Here is a 26,504-nt window from a genome sequence, read left to right on the forward strand (position 1 = left end):
GGTGTAGAAATTTCTAATAAATTATATGGTCTTTGATTAATATTAGATTGTTGTTTGGGTAAGAAATGTTTCTCATTCATTCATTCTTTCTTTCTTTCTTTCTTTTTTAATTAAAGAGCTTAACTATAGATAAACATTAATCGTTTTTCACTCATTCTTAAGTCTTACTAATTTTGTCGTAGGATTATTTATGAATAATAATATGTATATACACCTTCAAAATAATTGATATTATAATTTATTATTATCTTTTTAACAATTATAACTGGTTGATATAATTAACAATAATTTTGTTCAAAAATAAACAACAACAACAACAACAATTGATTTTAGTTGGTTTAGCTTTTAATTTTTTTTTAAAGATGATTGATTTTTATATTTTATGATTTTAATAAAAATGAACCAAAATTATCGAATAAAAATTTAATTGAGTCACAGACTACGTAGATTATTAGCTTAATTTTCAGTTAAACTTAATTATTTATATCTACACTATATATACATTTAAAAATAAGTATTTTCAAACAGACTAATCACAAAATATATATATATTTTTTAATAATTCATAAAAATGTTCCAACAATTTATATTTTTTATTTTTTGTACAGTAATTACAATTATATAAATCAAAATAGGTTAATATTAGCTGCCATAAAACCTTATAGTGGCATGTATATATTATTAGCTGCAATGATTTTAGAAAGTGGCAAAATTTTAGCAATATATAATTTTCAATATTAGAATTTAATTATAAATTTTGTATAAAATATTGATGTGACATATTTTTCCCATTTGGTCAAACTCTTTGAATAGTATGATACATGTTTTAGCATTACTCTTAAGAATTTTGTACAAGTGAAAGTTATACCATATGAGTTGTTAAGTCTTTTTATAATAATCGAAAAAGGAAAAGAAGAAAATTCTATTGGGTAGTAAGGATTATTCATACTAATTAAAAAGAATGATAATGTTAAATAGCTTAAACTATAGTGTAATTGGTATTTTTAGTGCATGGTGTTGTGAATGGTATATTAGTCAACTATTTTGGCGAATAAAATGGAAAATTAAAAATATATATATAGTCTTTTGTAAATAATAAAAATTAAAAAAAAAAAGAAATAAGAAAATGACTGGTTTTCTTATTATAGGGTAAAATCATAAGAAAAAACAAAACAAAATGATAATAATAAAAAAAATATGACTTAATTACTTAGGCTTCCCACTAGAGATTCCACCTTGGAAAATTGAAGATAAGTAAAGAATTTAATAAATTTTACAAATTTCAACTATACATTTATAATTCCTAATCCTATGATCAAGTCAAAACTCCCATCATTCAAATAAAAATATTCTTCAAATTAAGTTGAAAACCCTAAAAATGACCACAAAGTTATTTGGAAGGTCATTATCAAATAGAAACTTCCATGTTATTAATGTTTATGCCAAAATAGTTTACATATTTTATATCATGAATTTATTAGTTTATCATGCTATATATATAATATTATAGTATTTGATTAAATGAAATAAATCAAACAAAGTATATTAAATGAGTTTTATCATAAGATATATTACAGATTACTTGAGGTTACAGATCTAATTAATTATTATTTTACTTAGGAAAAAAATTGTCCATTTATTATAAAAAATAAATAATATTTTTAAAAATTAATAAAAATATATGTATTTTTTTAAAAGATATTTTTTATTATTTGAGTCCCTAAGAATTTAAGATGGGTGGATCCTAAACGCGGGCCTAGCTCGAGGGCCGACCCTAATAAACTCAAGTCCTACACCAGAAGAATATGTAAGAGTTATTTTAGATAAAAGTGTTCTAGTTACTCTATTAATAAAAGATCTTGTAAGAAGGTACACGAAATTAAAACTATGTGCGCTAAACCCAAAACAGACAATATCATGAAATAAGTTAAAAAATATTCCTTTTTATTACATAAAGTACCAAATATAATTTTATATAATTTATCAAAACTAGAGTTTTTAATGTATATAATAAGGATATAATATATAAAATTGGGTATAAATTAAAAAATAATAAAATAACTATAAAATCAAAATAAAAATAGAAAATAAGTATAAAGTAAAATTTTCTTAAATATCATACTAATATATAGAGTTAAGATGAAGTTATACAATTCTTCATCATATTATATATTTTGAGCACTTATATAGTTGTCTTTATTTTTCAGTCATATTATTGAGTTGTAATATTGAATATTCTCCGACATGTCATATATAGCCATTTTGTTTGACAAAATGTTCATTTTTTTCCCTACTCTATTTCATACATACAATATAAATTATATATGTATGTGAATTAATTAGAACATAAAAAGACTACTTTACCAAGAATATTTAAATGTGTCTCATGAGTAGTACTTAAAATATATATATTTCTTTTCTACCATAAATGTAAGTCTATAGTTTGTTTTATTTAAGGACATATTAATCCTATTAGTCAAAACAAAGATTAATCTTGGTCATTATTTAAGTAAAATCCAACAGTCAAACTCATTTTGAAACTATGAATTTTTTGAACAATATTTATAATGTCTTTCAATTTAATTTAATGTCAAAAAATAATTTGTTTTCATTAATCTTTGGCTTGAAAAATAATTAAAAAGATGTTATGAAGTACAAAAAGAAAATCTATATTGACTATCGAGTTAAACAAACACGATAATAAGTAAAAAAAAACTTTGACCAAGAAATTGATAATAATCAACTTCCACTTAACTAAGACTAGATAAACTTGACTGAGTTTACTACAAATACAAGATTGGTAACAAAATAGAGTTTATGTACGTATCATAAAAAATTATTTTATAAAAATACAACTTACTTAAATTATCCAACAATTTAAAGTACAGAAAAAGAAAAGTGCATTTTTGTACAAATACCAATTCCATAAGCTATATTTTGTTGTATATGATGGGTGCACATCCGGTCAGTTTTGACGGGTTTCGGGTTTTCGAGTGTATAGAATTCGCATACCAAACCCGTTTGTGTGAACTTTTTGGATTTTGGGTCCGTGTGGGTTTTGACCGGGTTTTGGGTTGGCCTGGCTTTTTTTTCTTTTTCAAAAATATAATTTTTCATAAAAAGAAAATGAAAGAAAGAATATAAAAAGAAGAAGAAAATAAAGGCGTTTTTATAAAAATACTTTGAACAAAATTTATAATTTTACTATCATACGGAATTTTTTACAAAAATATTGTCTTTTTATAAAACAATCGTAAAACAACAAAATAAATTAATTAAAACAACAAATGAACAACTAAAAAACAACCTTAAAAACTTAACATAGTACACAGTATAAAACTTATGCAGTATTTTAAAAAAAAAAAAATTCGCTCAACTGTAAAAAAAATAAAAAAAAATAAAATTTCAGTATGTGGTGTAAAAACTCTAAAATAAAAATAATATATCATTGTTGAGAATTAGTTTTTTTTTCCTTTAAATTTATGTTTTTAGGACTGAATATAAAATGTGTACAAATTTTTTTTAAAAAAATAAAATAATATACATCCAGGTTTCAGGCAAGATAGGGTGTAATCTGATTTTTTCGGGTGTTAAATTAATGAAACTCGATTCCGACCTGGTGGGTAGCCAGGTGTAACCCGATTTTTTCGAGTGTTAAATTAATAAAACTCAAACTCAACCGAGTAGTTAACCAGAAGTGTAACTTAAACCCAGCTTATAATTTTTGAAACTTAGTTTTTTTTTTTTAAGTTTTTTGGGTTTCGATTGTGTGGGTTTTCAGTTGTAAATGAGATGCCCTTACTCTCATGTTTTATCAAATAGTAATTTTGTTTTCAAAACTTTTTTAAGTAATACCATTTTTACTTTTCATAACTCATAAGCTTCTACACCAAACTCTTTTAAGCAACTTTATTGGGCCTACAACTGGGCTGACGAAATCATAAATATATAAAGAGTAATTGTCACAAATATCATTTGATGAGCTTTCCTTAATTTTTAATTTTTAAAAAATAAATTGTAATACTAACCAATATTCCTTTTTCAATATTGATTGCGAAATTAATGTGAATATTCAAATAAGACACTAAGATATTTTCAAAAATAAAAAATAAAAATAATAATAAAAAATAAGACACTAAGATATGTAATAAATAGTTATCATGAATATTTTTAAATGATGATCACATTATATTTAATTATTTGATTGAAATCAATTGTAAATTATAGTGTCTAATTTGAGTGTGTAAAAAATTGAAAGTATATTTATATACAAATACAGTTATAAGACATATATTTACACTCTATCAACATGTATATCTCTAAAAATTACATTATTTCGATGGACACATTAAGTATAAGGAGATATAAGTGGGGAGTTTCGACAAATAGGACAAGACGCATTCAATCTGAGCCATTCATCAATGCAGTTCGAGTGAAAATAGTGAAAGCAATTTGGAAGAGTTCTCACTATATCATTAGCCTGATATTCAGTTAAACATATCGAACAACTATTGTAATCAGACTTCAGAAGTCGTCGACTCTCTCCAAACAATCTTTTCGGGTACATTTCAATAATCGTTTTGTCAATTCCAGTGGATGGTAGTCCACCGGAATTGGCTTCATTATGATGAGGAAGAGTTGTAGTAGTTGTAGTAGAACTAATACTAGTGTTAGTATTGGGCAATGGGTGATTATGGTTACCATTTCTCCAACGGTTATTGCTAAAAATCCTATTTTCTTGGTCTTGGCATTTGGGTCGACAATTGTAGCATAAAAACCCTAATATCCCAAGAAATGTGATGAAGTATAGGGCATATTGAACACCCTTGGATAGACCTACATTAAGAAAAAAATCATATTATTTAATTATTAGTATAAATATGACTGAGAATTAAAGAGTATTATTCATATTTATTTATTTAATTATATAATATATGAATAAAATTTGTTAAAATTATAGTACAAATGGGCATTAACTATACACTTATAGCTATTTATGAATAGTGAGTAATAGTAGCTCATAATTATAGCAATAATTCCACATAATTATAGCAATTATTGCATATAATTAAGTGTTGTAATTAATTAAAAAATAAAACAAAATTATATAAACTAATTATTAAACCACATGCATTCTAAAACATATACGAGTGCTCACTCACTACTAATAATTTAATAAACCTATTCCATAATGAAACATAAAATAATAAAATAAAAACAATAATTAAAGTTAGGTAAAATTTTGAATAAGAGATTTACAAATACAAGCAATCCTCCTTAATATGTATATAATAATTTTAATCACCATTACCAAGCTAAAACTCTTCTTAAATATTAATATACTAATATATTAATGGAGCAGTTAAGTTATGTTACTACTAAAAAAATCAAATTTGGTATCTAAATATGTATTAATTTATATTAATTTTCCTAGCTAATTCCTCTTTCTATATTTTAAAAAAAAAAAACTAATTCCTCTAACTAATATAAAAAGGAAAGTTTTAGTTGTACCTCAAAAAGATATCCCATTTTATTATTTTATTTTGTATAAAGTATATATTTTTAATTTATACTCATTCTTGTTTTTAAAAATAATAATCTTACTTCTAAGATTCTAATATTTATATATAAAAAATAATATTAAATATATTTTAAACATTTTTTATAATAAAAACATACAAAATCATTCATTATCTAAAAATATATATTAAAAAATATTAAAATTAACAATGTGAAAATTTTTAAATATACATAAATAATAAATTTTTTCTAAAAAAAATCATTTTTTTTCCTCTTTCAATACTATAGTAGTTATATAATTTGTGTAAATAATAATAATAATTATAATTATAATTAGTACATACCATGCTTATTTGGAAGATTAAAGCATCCAATTTCCAAATCATTACTACTACTCACAAAGCCACAATCTCCACCACGTTTTTCACATTCTCCACAATTGGGTTCTTGCCACGTCAGCCCTACATAACTCCTCAGATAAAACCCCCACTCCTCCTCCCACCACTTTTCCGACGCCGTCACCGGAACCATAACCGCCGTCGAAACAACCCTACAAAACGCCGGAGGCGTCGACAAAAACTCCGTCGCAAAAATCTCCGTGGGCACCGCCGCAACCGTGTAACCGTTCCCGCTGAGGCACGGAACGGCCAACGGCTTTACTCCGGCGCCGGCGCCGGTCACCGGCTCCGGCGAACAGTTGAAGAAAGTGAAGCTGCCAAGGTTTCGGACCCGAAAAGGGGTGCCGGAAACGCTGAACTTGGTGTCGAGAAACCGTTTGGGAAGACAGTTATCTGGGTCGTCGATGGTTAATACTTGGGAGCCATAGACTATCTCTCTGACGGCGAAATCGCCGGCGGGAAGGGAGATAATGGCGTCGGCGCCGGCGCCCGTGGTGGTGGTGGTGGTGTTTCTGCAAGAGAGGTCGAAACCTGGGTAGCCACAACGAGTTGGGTAGTGATTTTGATCGGAAATTTGAAATGGGAATTTGACAGTTAATTCAGTTGGAGAAATACAGTTATTTCTGTTACAGATTTGAGCAACTGTGGTTGTGAAATTCATGATGATTAAAATCGAATATGGTAATAAGAAGAATGATAAAATTTTAGAAGAAACAGACATTTTTTTTGTGTGTGTAATATTATTCATTGATATAGAAATCTAGTGTGTATATATAATATATATTGAATTATTATATATATATATATAAAAAAAATATGAAGTGAAATATAATGTCAATTGTCAACTCAATCTAAAGTTATGATTAAATATTGTGTTTTGTAGGTGCTTGGAAGGTTAATGAAGATTTCTTAGCAAGAGGGTTGGTATTATTATATATAATAATAATATATAAACAAATAATTATTAATTTAGTTATGTGTGTATAGTTTAAAATTAATATTTCATTCATTTAAAAATAAATAAATAAATATTTCATTAATTTTCTTACTGTTGATCTTTTATTTTTAAAACAGTGTCTTTGACCTAACAAAAATAAATAAATAAATAAATAGTGTACTTATTTTTAATAAGATATATTAATAATCAGTAAATATTATTTTGAACTATGTGTTTTATAAAAGTTATTAATTGGATATTATGTTTTGTTAAATGATAAAATAGACTCTGTATTTTTTAGAATTGTAAAAATAGGACCCCGAACTTAATTTTTAACAATTTTTTTTAATATAACCAACTTGAAGATGATTTCTAACATGAACAGATACAGAAAATGTAACAGTTTTGTCATAACACATTTAGATCGGTTTATTATTAAATTTTATTTTGACAAAGAAATCAGCTCAGGATCCTAGTTTTACTATTTTAGAAAAATACGGGGTCCATTATATCATTTAACAAAACAGAAGGTCCAATTGGTAACTTTTGTAAAACTCAGGGTCTAATTTTTTTAATATAACCAACTAGAAAATAATTCTTAGCACAAATATATGCAGAAAATGTAACTAATTTTATCATAACACCTCTGTATCGGGTTACTATTAAGTTTTATTTTAGCAAAAAAAAATAATTTAAGCTCTTATTTGTACTATTTTAAAAAATACAAAGTCTATTATTTTGTCATTTTTCATAATAGTATTTACTCTTATAACAAAATAACAGTTGGTATTAGAGTCTATCTCCATACCAACCAATCACGTAAAATTTGAACGCCCATTTGGCAATACAATGAACAACTTGATTATAGTTTTAGAGGTCTAAAAAAAGAACAATCCGACGATTCAGGATAACCCAATTATCGATGACCAGTTCTATGTTAATTTGGGTCTTGTAAAAATAAAAAAATGAGACCCAATAAAAAAGTTACTGGTTATTAAACATTGAACTTTTTAGATATTATTTTATTTAAATTACTTATCACTAAAGTGCAATATATATTTAGTACTATAAGTATAACTTTTTAGTTTATTATTAACTTTATTTTATTTATTTTATTTTTTTTTTAAATGAGGCCTAAGCGGTGAAGGGTCTAAGACGACTGCTTTCTTCGTCTCACTTCGTCGCACAAGGGGCACAAGAGGGTCGGAGAGGGCTAGGAGTTCTGTGAGGGCTGGGTGAAGAAGAAAGAAGAAGAAAAAAAAAAAAAGAAAAAGAAAAAGGAGAAAAAGTAAAAAAAAAAAAAATTAAAATTTTTTAATTTGATTTATTAATTTTTTTAAAATATTTATAATTGTTTTTTAAAACTAATATTACGTGAACCACTAAAAATTTGTCACGTGTACCCGTGTGTACACGTGGACAGTCCACCGTGCCACTTAACTGTGATTTTTGGACGGAGGTGTGCAGAACAAAACGTAACCAGGGTTTAGGTAGTTTAGCCGTCAAAAATTTAGTTTTTGTGGTTAAGTGTTACAAACCGTAAAATTCAGGTGGTTTCGCCGCCAATATCCCTAAAAAAAAACAATCTTAAAATACAAAAGTTTTGTCAAACTGCCTCTAGCATTGGAAAATTAATTGCAAGTTAAGTGAAAACCACATTTTCATTGGGTTTTCCTTGCAAGCCAAACTAAAACCCACCACTTTCACTTAGCCAACATTAAAATATTAAAAACCTAACTAAAGATAGTAAACTTTCAGATTCTCATTCCCACTTTTCCTAATACCGCATACCAAACAGCCCATAAAACTCAAACATTAAAAACACACACAATAAAAGTCGAACCCAGAACTTAACACACACATTAGAATAATAATTAAACCATGAATGAAGATTTATGCTACCATTTTTCGAATTTTGGTATTTATTAACAACAAATTTAATATTTTAAATATTTATGTCACAATTTTTTTAATAATAAAGTTAAAATTTTAATATAATTTTACTAAGTAATTATTATTAATTAAAATACACAATTTATTTTTTATATATAATTTAAAATATTTTATATATCCGCCGTGAAGCGCTTGATGTTTACTAGTTTTTAATAAGGCACAATATTTTGTAAAAGATTTACATTTTTACGTTCAAAGAATATTTTTTTACATTTTTACGGTTTTCTAAAAAATAACACGAAAACAACATAAAATCAACAAGAAAACTACATAAAAGTAACATGAAAATAACAACAAAAAATAACATACATATAACAAAAAATCAACAACTAATTAACGAGATTACAACATAAAAAGACCTTATTTTCTGTAAATAAAATAAAAAAAAATCGTAAAAAATGTTTAAAATTCTGTGAAACCGTATTTTTGTAATTTTTTTGTTGTTTTTATATTTTTGTGAAATAATCCCTTTTAATAAATATGGTAAACAATTTTTAAGAGTACAATTTAAGTTTAATATTAAAATACAAAAAAAAAAAAAAAGGTAATGATATAAAAAAAATTACTTTATGTACTATTTTTTATAAATTTATAAATTTATAGTTTGGGTTGCTTTGCTGATTTTACTGGTAGTTTTTATATAGATTGCTATGTGAATTTTGTTATATTATTTTATAATATAATAAGTGTAGATTAAAATGTGGTAATATATGTTATTATGTGAATAATATATATTAAGTGTTTGGTAAATAAATTGTGTAACATGTGATTTATTTAACCTAAAATTGTAACCTACACTTTGCAACATGGAGAGGAGTTACAAAGTTAATTACTTTTGTAACATCTTTTGGTTGATCATAATTTTGTGTAAAAAAAGAGATGTTACACAAAATCGATGATAGGATTTAAATATTATGAAATATAGTTGTTATGATTATATTAATGCTCATTATATGAGAGAAATGAGACGGAGTGTTTGAATTCTAAGTGCATGTGATCACCTAAACACTATATAAAGAAGTCTAATTTGCTCATTTGGATGAGAAGTTTTCTATCAATAAAGCACTTTGCTAGAAAACCCTAAGGCTTGATAATTCCCAAAGCTATTTCCTAGAGAATTCTCTTAGTGCTTAGAGATAGGGGAAATAAGCTTTTGGACAAAGGTGTAATACCTTGTTCAAGTCGTGATCCCAACTAATCTACACTCAAGGTTGTGAGTGAGTAATAGTATATATACATATTCTTCTCTTGCTGTATATATATATTATATTACATATGTTGTAATCTATTTTCTTATACCTTTCTTATATATAATATATATAGTGTATATATATATTGTATATTATGTATTGTAACATTTATTTAATTTATTTTATTGATCCTTGTATTATATTGCAATAAAGTTGTAATATCTTGATTTTCTTCCATGATAATAAAATATCTAACAAATTTTAGTTACAATTTAAATTGTTCTGTTAGTTTTTACGAGAGTTTTTATGTAAAATTCTATAAAAATATATAAAAAAAATTATTTTAAAGTATAAAAAAAAAAAAAAACCTAATATAAACACCTAATATTATTTAATATTGGAAATATTCAACTAGGTCTATTTGCATGATTATGGAAACTACACGCTTCCAAAAGTAGTTGTAACACTCATAATTATCATTTGGAAGGATAGACTTCTATCCATAGATTTATTTAGAAAATTCGCTTTGTTATTTAATGTTAAGTACTTAGGATAAGATTTTTATAGAGTTAATTGGGAGTAACAATGATATTGCCAACTCTCTTAGTTTTATTGTTTCTGTGTTTTCTTATTGTTTTAGATTGGAAAATTTACATAGTATATTAACTTTTGTTATTTTTTTTTACAAAAATACTGTCAGATGGTATTTTTACTATTGTACTATATTTTTTTATAAGTTTCATATTGCAGTATACTGTGTTAAGTTTTTACTGGTGTTCTACTGGTATTTTTTTGTTGTTCTACTGTTGTTTTGAGTTGTTCTGTTTTGTGTTTTTCTAGTGTTTTATAAAAACACAGTATTTTTTAAAACTTTTTTGTATGATAGTATTTTTGTAAAAGTTAACCCAAATTCTAGTATTTTTGTAAGTTTCTCTTTAGATTAGGGACGGCCCTAGGCTAAGGTGGGTTAGGCCCGTGCCTAAGGCCCACTTCTATTATAGGTCTAAATTAAAAAAAAAAAAAACTTTTAATAATTTTTCAAAATGTTTTTTTTTTTTTGAGCAAAAGATGATTTATTCATTCATAAACATTCGACATCAACAATAGACTTGAGTTCAAGAGGAGCAGTAAACTCACTAACAATAAGATCTGAATGGTAACAAGACGCTCTAGCAAGGCAATGAGCCGCTCTATTAGCAGACCGTTTAACAAAATGTAACGACACATGACTAATACAAGACAGTAAATTACGACAATCTTGTACCAAAAAACCAAACTGCGAAGGCATCTGAATTGAGCCAGTGACAGCCTGCACCACCACAAGCGAATCCGTCTCAATCTCCACCTCCGTCCTCCCCTTACGCTTGATCCAACTCAGCGCTTCCTTCACCTCAATAACTTCAGCAATCTCAGGCCCCACAACACCAAGCCGACTGCCCGAGATAGCTTCAATTATTTTCCCATCAGCCCCACGAGCTACACACCCAAAACCGTACTTGTGTTCCTCCGCAAAGATAGCACCATCCACGTTCAAAATGTTATTTTATTGTTATAAAAATAGTTTAAAAATATTATTTTTTTTAAGGCTTAAATTAAAATTAACTCAGGACTGACCGTGTTTTAAATGGAACTATTTGTTTCCATTACATTCTAGATTTGCACTGTAAAAAAAAACAATTTGTGAATATATATTTACAGAAAAAAAAAAAAAAGCATAGAATGTGTTTCATTAGAGAAATGAGTAAAATCAAAAGGTTGTAATATAATATAAATGAAAGTGATAGTGAATTTTATTTTCTTGAAAAAAGAAATGATGGTGGGGTTAAATAAATAGATAATGGAACAATTTTTAGTTTTTTTTTTTTTTTTTTTTAAATGATAGATAATTTTATTATTATTATTTTTCCAATGGAAAATGACAAATAATTTGGGTGAATAGATTTATGTTTATTTTATTTTTATTACATATAAGTAATTACTGGGTGAATCATTATTTTTTGGTATTTCTTATAATAAATTTAAAATTCCATCATCACAACGTGGCTCCAGCCATGCCTCAACTTATAGTTGTGTTTTTTTACAAAGTTAAGAAACTAAGTATATAAAGCCAAAAATAAAAGACAAAACAAATTAATTATTTATATAGAAAAAGAAACAAACAAACAAAATATGACTTTGACAATCATAATTCATATAGAAAATGGTATCCTTTAAAATGAAAAAAAAAAAAAAAAAAAAAGTTTTACCAAGAGGTTTAATTATGAGAAATAATTCCTTAAAAAAATATGACAAATTAATTTCTTACAAAATAAAAAAAAAATACAATATAATAATCGATTTCGAAAGTAAAAACACCAACTAATAAATAATTATATAGATCGGAATTACTTTATATATTATTTTTAATTTTTTTTCTTGTCATTTTTTTGTTTGAGTTATTTTAGTAATTGTTATGTGAATTGCTATATAAATTTAAATTGTGATTTAAGTAATCATGTTAGTTGCAATGTGAGTTATTATATAAATTTTCGTAAATATACAAAAAAAAAAAAAAAAAATCACTTTAAAATGTAAAAAAAAGTCCTTATAGAAATTCAAAACAACAATATCATATTACGTGACTCGTTTAAGTAATGTTCGGTAATCATTTAAAAAAATCAGTTTCTATTTAATTAGTAGTAGAAACTAAAAACAAACAGAAAATTATGACAAAAGTTCATAAAAAGTTCACTTTGGTACAAATAAGTTTTCATTTTCAAAAAATAACGGCAATAGTTTCTAAGCTTGAGATTCTTGTAAGTCTGTTGGTCATCTTTTTAACGAATCTGTTAATTTCTTCCTAAAATGTCACGTGTTGATATTAAATTGAAACATAAGTTCTTAAAAAAAATTAATTTGATGCAGATAAGTCGTAATCTCAAAAAAATTATGGTTATAGTCCGTAGATACCCAATTTAACAATTTTATTTGTAATTCTTAAAATTTTCATGTGTCAAAAATTTATTGGTTGACAACATAAAAATTATTTAAAAATAATTTAAATAATAAAAAATTATCAAAAACTTTATTTTTTTTCAATTTCTTTTATTAAAGATTAAAAGACATTATATATATATATATATATAAAAACTTTCTACAATTCGCCACCCACCCTTCTTGATGGTAGAGGCTTGCCGCCGACAAGTGTCATCCATTTATCTCCACTTTCTTCCTTGTCCCATCCCACAATCTCATGTAGAAAATCTAGAAAAGCAATTAAGCAAAAAAAAAAAAAAAAAAAAAAAAATCTTAAGCAACTACTTTACTCCGACCCTCTCCCTGAATCTCTTCTGTCAGTCCCCATCTACGGTGAGTGGTGGATTTTGATGGCCGTTTGTTTGATCTTAGCTTTTCTAGTTCAAATTTTACTTAATTTGTTTTAGAGTGACTGCTCTTGCTAATATAAATTGGAGAGTTTTAGTAAAGTAAACCAGAGCTATGATGTTAGACTGAGAGTGAAGTAGAAGAAGAATAAAGATAAAAAAAAATAGAAAAGATAAAAAGAAAAGTTAATTAATTAATTTTTAAAATATTTTATTTTTGTTTGCTTAGTTTAAATTAATTTTGATTAAAATTATAATTTGGACTAATATAAAATTTACAAGTGTCATTTTTTTAGAACAACGTCAATGGAGTAGTTAAATTAGGTACCTACGGACAATCGAAAATTTTGAACCTGGGGTTGTTGTCACGATTTTTTAAGATTGAGGACTTATCTGTCTCAAAAGGATTTTTTTAGGGACTTGTGTCGCAATTTAATATCAACACGTGACATTTTAGAGAGGAATTAACGAATCTGCTAAAAAGATGGCCAACGGACTTACAAAATTCAAACTTGGGGATTATTGTCCTTTTTTTAAAGTTGGAGACTTATCTAAATCAAAGTAAATTTTTAAAGACTTTTGTTGCAATTTTCCCAAAGAAGAAACTATAAAGAAAGTTAGAAAATGAAATTGTTAGGAATGGGTCATAAAGTTTTGTTATTAAGAATTAATTAACGCAATTTTCCCTTATTTTCGTTAAAAACGACAATGTTTGGATTATACACTTTAAAAACGACATCACTTGGTAAACGACACTAAATGGTAGACGTTTAATGCTATATGCTAATTAATTGAAGTAATAAATAATTTTGATAATCAAAGTTCAACAATCCGTTGTAGTCTAGTTGGTCAGGATACTCGGCTCTCACCCGAGAGACCCGGGTTCAAGTCCCGGCAACGGAATATGTTTTTTCAGCTATTCTTTCAAAACGACAATATTTGTGTTTACACACATTAAAAACGACATCAATTAGTAAACGACAATATTTGGGTTTACACACTTCAAAAACGACATCAATTAGTAAACGACAATAATACACTTGAAAAACGACAATAATTTGGTTTACACACATTACAAACGACAATAATTGGTGGTTATTTATTACTATAATTTTATTTAACCTCTAGAGTCAACAATCCGTTGTAGTCTAGTTGGTCAGGATACTCGGCTCTCACCCGAGAGACCCGGGTTCAAGTCCCGGCAACGGAATTTTTTTCCTTTTATTAATATAATAAATACACAGCACAACCGAAATTGGGCCTAACGCAAATGGGCCTTACCTTATTGGGCTGAAAGGTTTGTCAGTTGGTAGCTTTGAGCCCAAGCTGAATAGGTTCTTCATATTCATAACCAATCCCCTTTACCTATATTTTTGAATAAATAAATATTATTTTATACCTTAGGTTTGCAAAAATTATTGATTAAGAGTTTGTTTGGTCGTGTATTCAGTTTTCAAGTTTTAAAATTGTGTTTTCAAAAGTGAAAATAGAATACAGTTTTTTGTCATTTTAAAAATTTGAAGGTGCTTGGCACAAATTTTTAGATTTTTTCTTACTAAAAAAATAATTAATATTTTAACACCATACTATGACATGAATCTATCCGAGTTCAGGTTCGAGTTTGGTTTTGGGTATAGGATCCGACTTAGAGTATGTGAGCAAAAATATAAAATAAAATATGTTACATAATTTTTTTTTTTTTTGAAAAATAGAAAACAACATTTTGATGTTTTTTGTTTTTTAGTTTTTTAAAACTCAATTTTTAAAAAACTTTGCCAAACGACTAGGCCCGGCCCTAGGCACAGGCCTCCCTGGGCATAGGCGGGCTAGGCCTGTGCCTAGGGCCCACTTAGCCCAAGGCCCATTTTTTTCCTTTTAAAATTATGTATTTTTTTACTAACTTTGAAAAATACCACATTTTTTCTAACATAAGGGCCTAAAAATAATTTTTTTTGGCCCACTTTGTTTGAGGCCCGGCCCTGCAAACGACCATTATTAGTTTTTAAAAACTGTTTTCAAGTTATGAAGCTAAACAAACTCTAAAACTTTCGTTTTATTTTATAATATTTTAAACTATTTTTTTAATATAACCAACATAAAGCGTGTCTAACACAATCAAATGCAGAAAATATAATAAGTTTAATCATTATACTTCTAGGTTAAGTTATTATTTAGTTTTATTTTAATAAAATTGAGCTTAGGGTATTATTTTGTACTATTAAAAAAAAAAATCTTATTTTACTAAATAAATTGTCCAAAATAATATTTTGAATAAACTATTTTATAGTTTTACATTCAAATATATGTTTTTGAAATATTTTTCAAAAACAGCAAGAAAAAGCTACATGAAACTAACAAGAAAATAAGATCCCGATAATATCAGAAAATATAAAAAATAATATACATATAACAACATAAAAATAACATGAATATATAAAAGACCCTTTTTTTTTTTTTATAAATAAAATCTTAAAAAGTCGTAAAACTCTTTGAAATTCCTAACAATTATATTTTTGTGTAATTTTGAAATAATCTTTTTTAAGTAATTCTACAATGTACCCCCTTAAAAGGTATGTACTCGTGCACCCTGTACTTGTATCAGCATCCAAAAGAATTGTTTAGTCTAATTATTTTTCACATTTATTTACGTTATAGCAATTTAAGATATCTTACAAAATTTTGAGAAATTTCAAATAATTTACAATACAGAAAACAATATTCAAACAATTTATTTTACACGCGTATAAAATAAAATAATCACGCGTATAACACACTGTTTAAACGCAATCTTCAGCGTGTTAAACTTTTCTGAATTTCTTAAATTTTACAAGATGTCTTAAATAATTTTAATTTACATGACCATGAAAAAAATTTGACTAAAAAATTATTTCAAATATTAAAATAAATAAAAATGTATACGTACATCCCTTTCAAATGGTGCATTGTAGAATTTTTAATCTTTTTTTTTAGGCTAACCAAAACTATTTCTTTATTATTAAGAAATAAAAAATAAAACAACAAATAAAGATAAAGAAAAGGAATATGAGAAATTTGAGATTTGGAGGGAAAGAATTTTTGTTATATAAATCTTCTTAAGAAATAAGAAGCTTTCATTTGGCGGGAAAATGTCCTTAAAGTCCTTCCCTTTTTCTCTTATCCAAACTATAAATATAAAAACCCTAATCCCTTCTTTCTCTCTCCTCACAAACACTTCAATTCGGTTCATTTCCACACTCAGCTCCGTCGAAATCTCTCCCACCTTCCGCCCTCAGATGATGTCTGTGTTGAGAAATTAGGTACGTATGTTTTCGTTTTGGGTTTTAAGAATCAAATTCCACTTTGCCATGGATTCTAGGGTTTGGTGTTTCAATGTTATGATTTTTTTTGTAATTTGCTGAATTTTTGTTCGATTGAGCTGCAGGTTTGGAGAGAAAAAGTTTGGTATAAGTGATTATTGGGTTTTTGAGACGAATTTTGTTTATCGGTGAAGATGGGTGATGCATTTGATGATGAAGTAGAGGTAGAGCAAACAGTTTCCATTCAAGAGTATCTTAAGGACGTTGAAGAACGGGAGCTGGTATGTCCTGTTCTGTTCTGTTTTGCTTTGGTTTGGTTTTTTTATTTTGTTTTTATGGTTTTTTATTTGGTGAATTTTATGGGTTGTAGAGGTTGAACAATATGGTTAGCAGAAATCCCAGCTGTTAATATCAATGTATTTTGGTAATTAGCATTATATGTTGAATTAGGAGTTAGGGCATATGTCTTCTCATTTTAATCTTAGCTACTGCTTGAGTTTGTGTTTGATTTATATTGGTACTTGGTGAGTTTAATGGGTTGAGGAGGTTGAATTATATGGCAATTTTTATTCTGTTTCTGGTGAAAAGATGCTGGAGGAAAGTAATTATGTTGGAGAGTTTGAACTGTATCAGTTTATTGGTTTCTTTGTGCAATGTTTGATGACTCATTTGAACAATGACACAGTTTAGCAGGCATGGTACTTTGATTATTATGCTATAGCAATGTGCTTTGATTTCTCATAGAGATCTACTTAGCAACAATTTTCTTGAGTGTCATACTTCACAAATAATCTAGGGTTTTAGTGGAAGGACGTGATACAAAAAAAATAAATTAAGATTTGAATGGATTGATGACTGCATTATACAAATCAAGTTGACAAAATTATCCATTTCATTGTTTCTTAGCTAGGGCAGTGCAGATAATTGTTTGATATTTATATTTGTTTAAGCTGCTATGTTTCATTCATCTTAACATTGGTGCCTTCATCTTGCTGATAGGAAGCGGATTTGGTTTTAGGAGGTGATGAAGGGAAGGAGTGTACGTACAATAATGGTTACATGAAGAGACAAGCAATTTTCTCATGCTTGACATGCACCCCAGAAGGGAATGCTGGAGTTTGCACTGCTTGCAGTTTATCTTGCCACGATGGCCATGATGTATGTTTTAGTCAATATCCTTTTCATCATAGAGTATTTTTTGATAACCACATAATTACGAGTTGCATATTCATTTGGTAAACATCATGCTTTGATGTGGACTTCTACTTTCTTTTTATTTGCTTAATGATATCAAGATAAAGCTAAGTTTATGAATGTAGTATCCAGATAAAGCTAAGTTTATGAGTGTAGTATTTTGGCCTAGCAAAACAACTTTCTGAAACAAAAAAAAAAAATGGATACTTTTCCTATCATCCAGCATAAGGTTTTTTTTTTCTTCTGTAAACTTAACATATACTAATTGGTTTGCTTCTTTCTAGCATGTTTTTATTCATTGGGAACTGTTTTACTGTTTGGTTCTTTCTTGCATTTTTTTATTCTCTGGAAACTCTTTTAGTGTTCATTTCTTTCTAGGATGTTATTATATGGAAACTGTTTAACTGTTTGATTTACATGTTTAACTATTTCATCATGATATTTCTCTTTAATAGGATGCTCATCTACATTTCAAATTGTGTGCACTGGAGTAGTGGGTGGGGTTGATTTCCATTATTCCACTACATGATAATATGCTGTTACCATACCTCTTACACAATAGTTATATTCAGAGAAATCTTGATGCATTAGCTTTACCTACCGTTCTTGTAATATATATTCATAAATTTAAGTTATGCACTTATATCTAATCTGTCCTTCCATTTGTTTATTTCCTTTTTCTGGGTGCTGTTTGGACCAGATTGTGGAGCTATGGACAAAAAGGAACTTTAGGTGTGACTGTGGAAATTCAAAATTTGGAGAGTTCTTTTGCAAGCTTTACCCAAATAAAGATGTTGAGAATGTTGAGAATTCTTACAATCAAAATTTTAAAGGCTCATACTGTACATGTGGCCGGCCTTATCCTGATCCTGAGGTTGAAGCTGAAGACCAAGTTGAGATGATACAGTGTTGTATATGTGAAGACTGGTTCCATGAGGAGCATCTTGGTCTTGAATCTTCTGATGAGGTTATTACTCGATATGTTTTAATAGGCTTAAGTAATTTTCTCATGTTTTACTTGCTGAGTAACAATCTGCACAAGTAGTTTACACCAAAACATTGCGCACATGTATGTGGCAAGATTTTCAACCAATCACATGTAAGAAGATATGTCTCACTAGGTTAAAATGACTTCGCACATACCATTACTTGTCTTTGCTTTCATTTTGTCAAGTCTTACCATTACGGCCACTATACTCAGCGGTAGTACTTGATCCGTGATGTCGTCTCATTTCTTATAATCTCCAAGATTTGCCTTTGGGGTCCATCCAACTAGAAAATTGTTAAGGAACATAAATGAAATTATTCAAAAGATGTTGCGAGAACTTTATGTTGCTCTTAAGTACATTTGTCATTTTCAAAGATTGGCATTTTAATAAGTGTTGGTGTTTGGCATGTTAAGCTTTAAGTTCTTTTGATATTTTATTCTACAACAGGTGCCTAGAGATGAGGAAGGCGAACCGTTGTATGAGGATGTCATATGTGGGGCATGCTCCATTGTTTGTTCTTTTATAAGGCTATATCCTCGAGCCGTATGGGCAGTAGAGAAGCAGAATACTGACAGTGTTAGTGTAAGCAAGGACAAAAATGTTGTGGAAGATACACAATCTGGCTGTAAATCTGAAGAGATGGAAAATAAGACATCTCCCGAAAAGGATTGTAAGCTGGTTTCTGCCAAATCTGAATCTGTTCCTTGTGGGGAGGGTTTACAAAAAGGGGAAAATTCTGGAAAAGACAAAGATTTAAAGCCTGCTGTGGATGCAGTTTGTGCTCTTGGTGTTGATTTACTGGTTACTGCCATTGACTCAGAGAGGAAGCCAATGTTTCTTTCGAAAAGCTGGAGGGATGCTCTTTGCAGGTGTGAAAGATGTAATGATTACTGCAAACAAAAGGGCATTGGTTTTCTTCTTGATAAGGAGGACTCAATTGCAGAATATGAAAAAATGGGAAAGCAAAAGAGGGAAGAGAAGTTGCAGAAACAAGAGGGAGCTGAGTTAAGTCTACTTGAAAATCTTGGTCATGTAGAAAAAATGGAAATTCTGAATGGTATTGCTGATATGAAGGATGAAATTCGCACTTTCCTGGTATGTTTTTTTTGGATCACTGTTGTATTTCTTTAGTGTCGTTAATAGCTTAGGCAGTTGAAATTCTGTTTTATTAGTTGCTCTTCACAAAAAAGCCTCAATGTTAAGTCGATTCTTTTGCAGGAATCTTTTGATTCTTCGAAGCCAATTACTTCTGACGATGTCCACCAAGTGTTTGAGAATCTAGCAAAGAAGCGCAGACGTGAATAGTGAGTTATTATTATTACAATATTAACTAATGTTCTATGGATATGTTAATCGAAATGTTCAATGCTCGAGACTAGACTTAGTCCAGATTCAGAAACATTAAGAAAAGCTGTTCGTGTTTAAGGCTTTTCTTAAGCAGACTGCTTTTTCTTCGGTGTAACAGTTTATTCCATGTACTTATTTTATGAAGGACCTAAAGAGTCATTTTAGGCATGCCTAATTCAATTGCTGAAAATGTAGTGCTTACGTTTTAACACAACAACCATGTTTGTAGGTGCATATTCATGCTTGCCCATGTGGTGAATTACACACACGACACTTGACACTAGAAAAGGCCATCCCTTTTGGTTGACTGGTTCATCATATGTCATTGTTAATTGTTTGTTTTATGACACTGTTCATGACATGTATTTATTTCACTTGTACATATGTTCCTCTTTTCCATGTGCATTTGTCTCTGGAGTAATTTAGTGAAGTCTAACTTTTTTATTTGGGTCCATGATTTGGTTGGTATTGAATTTTTTACATCAATTTTTGACTTGAAGCATTTAATTGAAATCACATGCTCCTTTTTCACCATGTGCATTGTCTCTAGAGAATTCAATATGAGATGAATTGAGGGCAAAAAAAGTACTGAACATCTAGGAAAAATCTACTGCCCATTAGTCTAATTTTTTTTATGGTTGTTTACTTTGTAATTATTTAAGACATTTTAAAAACTTAAAAATTTATCACGATGAAAATAGGGTTTAAATAGTTTGTTGTCTTAAAAAATTATAATATACACGACCATGAAAAATATTGAATTAAAAAATTTTCTTAGATGCTTCGGTGTGGGTTGTAGAAGCACTTATATATATTTTAAGCTTAATTTGGTACTTGATTTGGTTGATAATAAACTTGAATAAGTCACTTTGTCAAGAATTAAAGAAATCACATGCATATGATATGAATAATGATATGCATTGTTAGAAGACATAATCTTTTATGTAAGATTTCATTTCATTAGTGAAATAAAATTATAAATCACATAATACATTTCTTGTATAATATGAATTTTTTGCATATCTTATAAAAATATATTATAGTGGGGGGGCTTTAATGAAATCCTTTGGTTTGATTTTCTAACTGACTTGTGATAATTATTCAACTTTTATTTATTTATTTATTTTTCATTTTCAACACTCTTTAACGAGCTAGGACAAGAGTAGGTAGTTATAGTTAGTCCCATAAGGCTGTACACGTGTTCCAAATCTAGCCATATAGTATATAAATATATACTATATGTATATATAAATATTAATTAGTAATTACCAAACTTAGTCATTGTGCCACCTAAATTTGTGAGACTGTCGGCTTAAATGTACTATAAATTTATAATAGTACAGTAACACCAATCTATGAAAACAAAAACACAATATAACATTATAATTATATTAATGTCTTTTAATTTGATGTGGACGAAAGAGAATCAGATTCTTGTTTGAGTGTTATGTATATAATATAAATATTAAATCATAAATGTTTGAATTAAATATTTGTTCAACTTCTAATGTCATGTATTGTCATGATTACATCATTAGATGCCTACTATACTACTAAGTATTACTATAAGGGCGTTTTTACAATACAATTCCACAAAAATTTCGAATATTTTAGTATCATAAACAAATTTTAAATAGTTTATTGCACGCGTATTTATTAAGGAGTCAATTGATTTGAATACAATGTGGAATTTTCCGAATACTTGCCCTAAATTATGCCAATTTATCGGTGTATTGTACTTTAGTCTTGTCCTATAACTTCATTCTATTTTTACTCTTGTATTTAGCTCTTTTAAAAGGGTCTTCAAGGACTTGAACAATGTTATTGATATTGATAAGAGTAGTGTTAAGTAACTATTAATTATAATAATAATAAATAATAATTAGTGTTAATGTACTACCCAATAATCTTTGTAATTAGTGGAGATGACTAACTTTGTATCTCGTTGCATGAAATGTATAAAGAGAAAATTCAAGCACTAAAATGTTTAAATAAATAATAAAAGAAAAGAAGAGGCATGTTGAATTTTCATGCAGGTGTGAACATGAATATATATAAGAATAATTTCACTTGGATTGTTTATATTTTTTGAGACAAAAATACAACTATTGCTAATAGTAGTAGTAGTAACCATGCATTGGTCCAAAATGGTTGCTTTAGCTTAGCTCCATAGTCATATCAATCAAACCGTGATTTTTGTTTTTATCACATATTAATAATACCAATAATAATAATAATAGGGAAATTTGAATTTCCATGCTTAAATTACTTAATAATTTTTCCCCTAAATGCAAAGTTAGTAAAATTGGTGATATATGACAACATTTCTAAATTTCCTAAACTACCCCTCTCATTTGAAACCCTCTATCTTCCTCTCTCTTCGTCTCTCTCAGCCCAATCCCAGCCGCAACCTCTCAAAGCAACCAGCAACCGACAGAGGCACTAAATTTGAAATTGTTGATTTAGTACTCTAAACTGAGAAATTTAATTTTGTGGTACTAAATATGTATGAATATTATTAAAAATATACGGTACTAAATTTGCTTGTCGAAATTTTTTTATCAAATAAATATATTTAAAAAAATCTGGTTAATAGTATCATAAATTTTTGTAGTAAATATTTTTGAATAGTCCTTCGAGTAGATCTTTTACTTGTTTTAACATTCAAGAGGGTTTCTTAATCTATTTTTTATAATCGCATGTGTTGTAGTTATTTAAGACTATATATTTAATTTTTTTTAAATAATTTACAGTATTGAAAATAAAACTTAAATAGCTATTTACTATACATATAAGAAAAATAGAAGTGCAAGGAAATATTCAATTCTTATTTTTAGTAAAATTATTTAAAATTTTCTAAAAATTTACAGTTGAACTTAAATAGTTACAACGTATATGATCATGAAGAAAATTAAATTAAAAAACTCTCTTAGATACCGAAACAGATAAAGGATGTATCAAAATACTCCTAAATCCACTATAGATTTATCCAATAATATCTGTTATTTTTCTATGTACACACTTAGGTGAGAAAGACAAAACTATTAGGCTTTTGAGAAGTAAAACTAGTTCTCAATTTAAAGTTTGAACAATGGTTTAAAGCTGCCACAAAAAGATGAGTACAATTTGTCTGATTATTATAGAGGAAATTCATAGAAGTTTTTTGTTTGTATTTTTATCAAGAAAAGAAAAAAAAAAAAAACAGAATCCACACACTAATAATTCTTGTGAAGAATCCATACATAAGATGATATAATAATGTGAATATAAAAATATCTATGCTTATCTGTATAAATAACAAGAAGATAAAGCTCAGCTATTTAATATCTTTTTAAATCTTTTCTTATTAGATCAACATAATAATTTTGATTTTTAAAAGTCAATTAACTATTTTTAAGGACAAAGATGCCTTGTGACAAAAATAATAATGATAATTAAGAAATGACAAAGAAGGCTCTAAATATATATATATATATTTTTCTTTCTTTAATTGCTATTATTATCAAATTAAGCTTGGGTATTTTTTTTAGTAGTTTTCGTTGTCAATCAAAGAAAAAAATGTTGAAACAAAAAGTGAAAAATAAAAAAAAAATTAAGAAGAAAGAATATAGTAGGTAAATCTAATGATTTTCTTGTTGTAAGAATAAAAAGGTCAAATTTTTTTTCAACACGCAAATGGAAAAATAAAATAACTAAAAAGAAAGAAAAAAAAAAACACAAGAAAATAATTGAATATTTTTTTTTTCCTCAAGGTGTAATGTCACATAATTTTATTTATAAACTTTGTTACGATGATCTATCTTTATAAATGTATTTACTTTTTTTTTATAACAAGTGGGAATAATATGATATATTTATTATATCTATAAGAAAAATACACTCATATCACCTTCAATCAAAATCAAATTACATATATATAAAAATAAAAAAAATAAAAGGAATAAAACTAGAGAAGATAAAAAAAATCGTCAAGGTCTTATAGTTTTTATTTATTTTTTAAGATATTATTTTCATAATATTGTATGGAAAAAAAAAACAGATAAAATAATTATGATTATGACATTATTGATTTATTAATTTAATCACCGTCGTCGGTTTGTGATAATTAATGTGAAGTGAAGTTGTGACTATATGTCGGCTAAAATGTCCTTAAATTAAATTTATTATTATTATTATTTTGGAAAAAAAATATTTAAGTAATTTATTATTTAAATATTTAAATTTAATTTTTAATTACATGTAAATATTTAAATTTAATTTTTACCGATAATAATACTTAAAGTTACATATGTAAAACTTCCTTAAGTATTCATGTGTCAAGTCAATGACTACGTGGTAGTAATAATTTATGATATAAATATTTAAGTTTAATTTCGGTTACACATAAATATCTAATATAATTTTCTACGGTAATAATAATACTTAAGTATATATTTAAAACTTCCCAAAATATTTATGTGTTAAGTTAATGACCACGTGGCAGTTTCTGATTGGTCCAAATTATTAAATTTATATTTATTAATTAATTTAAATATATACCAATAAAAAAATGACACTTAGAAAATAACTTGATATTTTTAACAACTAGTTTTCTAATGAAATTCTAAAAATATAACATAAATATTATTATCGTAAAAAAATAAATTTAAATATTTATTAGAAACTGAAAATTAAATTTAAATTTTTACACTCTAAGTTATTTTAATTGAAAACTTTTGGGTTGAATTAATTGTAGGAAATTAAGGGTCATTGTCATGTAGTTTGCTAGTTTTTGGGTGCAATTATTATTTGTTTGATTGTTAATATTATTAAATTACAAAATGAAAATAATTGAAGAAAAATAAGACATGTAGAGAGAGAGAGACACATGGATGGAGTAGAATAATTTGTACTGTTATTAAAGCCGTGATTAACTGAAAATTGAGTTATTTTTAATTGGAATGGTAATCCAATTTGTCTACTCATATGCAAAAATAAATAAAATAAAATAATAATGAAAAAACAATTTTCTTCATAAAAAGAAATTAGATGTCACTTTAAAGTGAGTTAATTGTCTACATCAAAATTATATGCCAAACAAGATCTTGTTGTACTGTTTTTGAAAATCTTGGATGGTAAGGTTTCTTTTCCCTTCCACACATAATAATAATAATAATAATAATAATAATAATAATATGGTGTTTGGTTTATTGTAATTAAATGACAATAGTAATAATAATAGTATCATGATGTTTGGTTAATTTATTTTAAACTTAAATAGTAATGTAAAAATATCTTATCCATCTTTAATTTTTTTTTTAGTAAATTAAAGATATAAATGTTGTTAGTAGTGCAGTTACGTAATTTACACAATAGTTGAGTGCTTAAGTTATGGGGTTGAATGAACTTGTTATAATAATTTCTATTGTTGTGTCTTCTGAGCGGTAGATGAAACATAATATAAGTGTTCTTAAAGTTAATTGTAATGCTGTAATTTTTTTCATCTGATTTTATTATTAAGTTTGTTTTTTTTTTTTTTTTTTTTTTATAATTCTGGTTTTGTCTTCAAGGGGAGAGATATCCCGATTGAATTGCATGCTATTATTTTAGTTTATTGTTATTTATAAAATTTCATGATTTATTAAAAAAAATGTAATTCTTATTTATAAAAATACCAAAAAAAAAACCTAAACATGTTCATCAAGAGAATTGTTAGACACTAATTGTTGGATTAATTAGATGATTATTAATCATCAAAAATTAAGTACATATATAACGTATATTAAACTTCAATTTAAATTCAAAAAATATTTATAATACTTAACATGGACAAAATCATAATTTTATTAAAAATATTCTAAATTTAATTGGAATAAGTAAATTATCACATAACAATTAACAAATGTCCAATCAACCTAACTATTAATCCAAGTATTTATAAAATACATTAATATTTGATCAACACAACTATTAATCCAAATATTTATAAAATACATTAATATCCCATTAACCCAACTATTAATTCGAATATTTATAAAATAAATTTGTTAGTAGACAAAATTTAGCCACTATATTACATGTGATTGCTAGCTGTACTTAGATGAAAGATTAATAAAAAAGTGTGGGTCGACATAGGTCTAAAATCTTGTTAAAAGAGACATAAAAAAAGTCACGGGTTAATATAAAAAAAAGTCTATATTTAATTATTTATTTTGTGTATAAAAAAATAAATAAATAATTCATTATAATAAATTATATAGCACTAATAATTAATAACCAATCCTCATGAAATGAAGTAGGTCTACGTACTTTATTTTGTTTGGTCATTATTGTCTTTAG

At 26.9% G+C, this 26,504-nt stretch overlaps 2 protein-coding genes and 2 non-coding genes across 4 annotated transcripts; 3 read left to right on the plus strand and 1 right to left on the minus strand.

Annotated features, from left to right (window-relative positions):
* Positions 1-4,243: 4,243 nt before the first annotated feature.
* LOC115715916 (RING-H2 finger protein ATL20) lies at positions 4,244-6,688 on the minus strand. Its single transcript, XM_030644591.2, has 2 exons — positions 5,865-6,688; positions 4,244-4,836 (listed from the first exon to the last, which is right to left on the minus strand). The coding sequence occupies exons 1-2, from the start codon at positions 6,664-6,666 to the stop codon at positions 4,349-4,351; spliced, it is 1,290 nt and encodes a 429-aa protein (XP_030500451.1). The 5' UTR covers positions 6,667-6,688; the 3' UTR covers positions 4,244-4,348.
* Positions 6,689-14,190: 7,502 nt separating this feature from the next.
* TRNAE-CUC (transfer RNA glutamic acid (anticodon CUC)) lies at positions 14,191-14,263 on the plus strand. Its single transcript has one exon. It is a non-coding gene; the product is annotated as a tRNA-Glu (tRNA).
* Positions 14,264-14,497: 234 nt separating this feature from the next.
* TRNAE-CUC (transfer RNA glutamic acid (anticodon CUC)) lies at positions 14,498-14,570 on the plus strand. The gene has a single exon. It is a non-coding gene; the product is annotated as a tRNA-Glu (tRNA).
* A 1,855-nt stretch (positions 14,571-16,425) lies between these two features.
* LOC115716620 (uncharacterized) lies at positions 16,426-20,376 on the plus strand. Its single transcript, XM_030645455.2, has 6 exons — positions 16,426-16,656; positions 16,782-16,937; positions 17,656-17,814; positions 18,551-18,817; positions 19,287-19,934; positions 20,058-20,376. The coding sequence occupies exons 2-6, from the start codon at positions 16,851-16,853 to the stop codon at positions 20,142-20,144; spliced, it is 1,248 nt and encodes a 415-aa protein (XP_030501315.2). The 5' UTR covers positions 16,426-16,656; positions 16,782-16,850; the 3' UTR covers positions 20,145-20,376.
* The last annotated feature ends 6,128 nt before the right edge of the window (positions 20,377-26,504 follow it).

Source organism: Cannabis sativa, chromosome 5 (genome assembly GCF_029168945.1).
Source record: "Cannabis sativa cultivar Pink pepper isolate KNU-18-1 chromosome 5, ASM2916894v1, whole genome shotgun sequence".
In the NCBI taxonomy this organism is placed as follows: domain Eukaryota; kingdom Viridiplantae; phylum Streptophyta; class Magnoliopsida; order Rosales; family Cannabaceae; genus Cannabis; species Cannabis sativa.

Bases quoted from the DNA above. Each gene is read 5' to 3' on its own strand.
- LOC115715916 (XM_030644591.2), bottom strand. From the start codon at position 6,666: ATGAATAATATTACACACACAAAAAAAATGTCTGTTTCTTCTAAAATT. The intron at 4,837-5,864 runs GTATGTACTAAT...TTCTTAATGTAG, and splicing joins TAATCTTCCAAATAAGCATG to GTCTATCCAAGGGTGTTCAA.
- LOC115716620 (XM_030645455.2), top strand. From the start codon at position 16,851: ATGGGTGATGCATTTGATGATGAAGTAGAGGTAGAGCAAACAGTTTCC. The intron at 18,818-19,286 runs GTTATTACTCGA...ATTCTACAACAG, and splicing joins GTCTTGAATCTTCTGATGAG to GTGCCTAGAGATGAGGAAGG. The intron at 19,935-20,057 runs GTATGTTTTTTT...ATTCTTTTGCAG, and splicing joins ATGAAATTCGCACTTTCCTG to GAATCTTTTGATTCTTCGAA.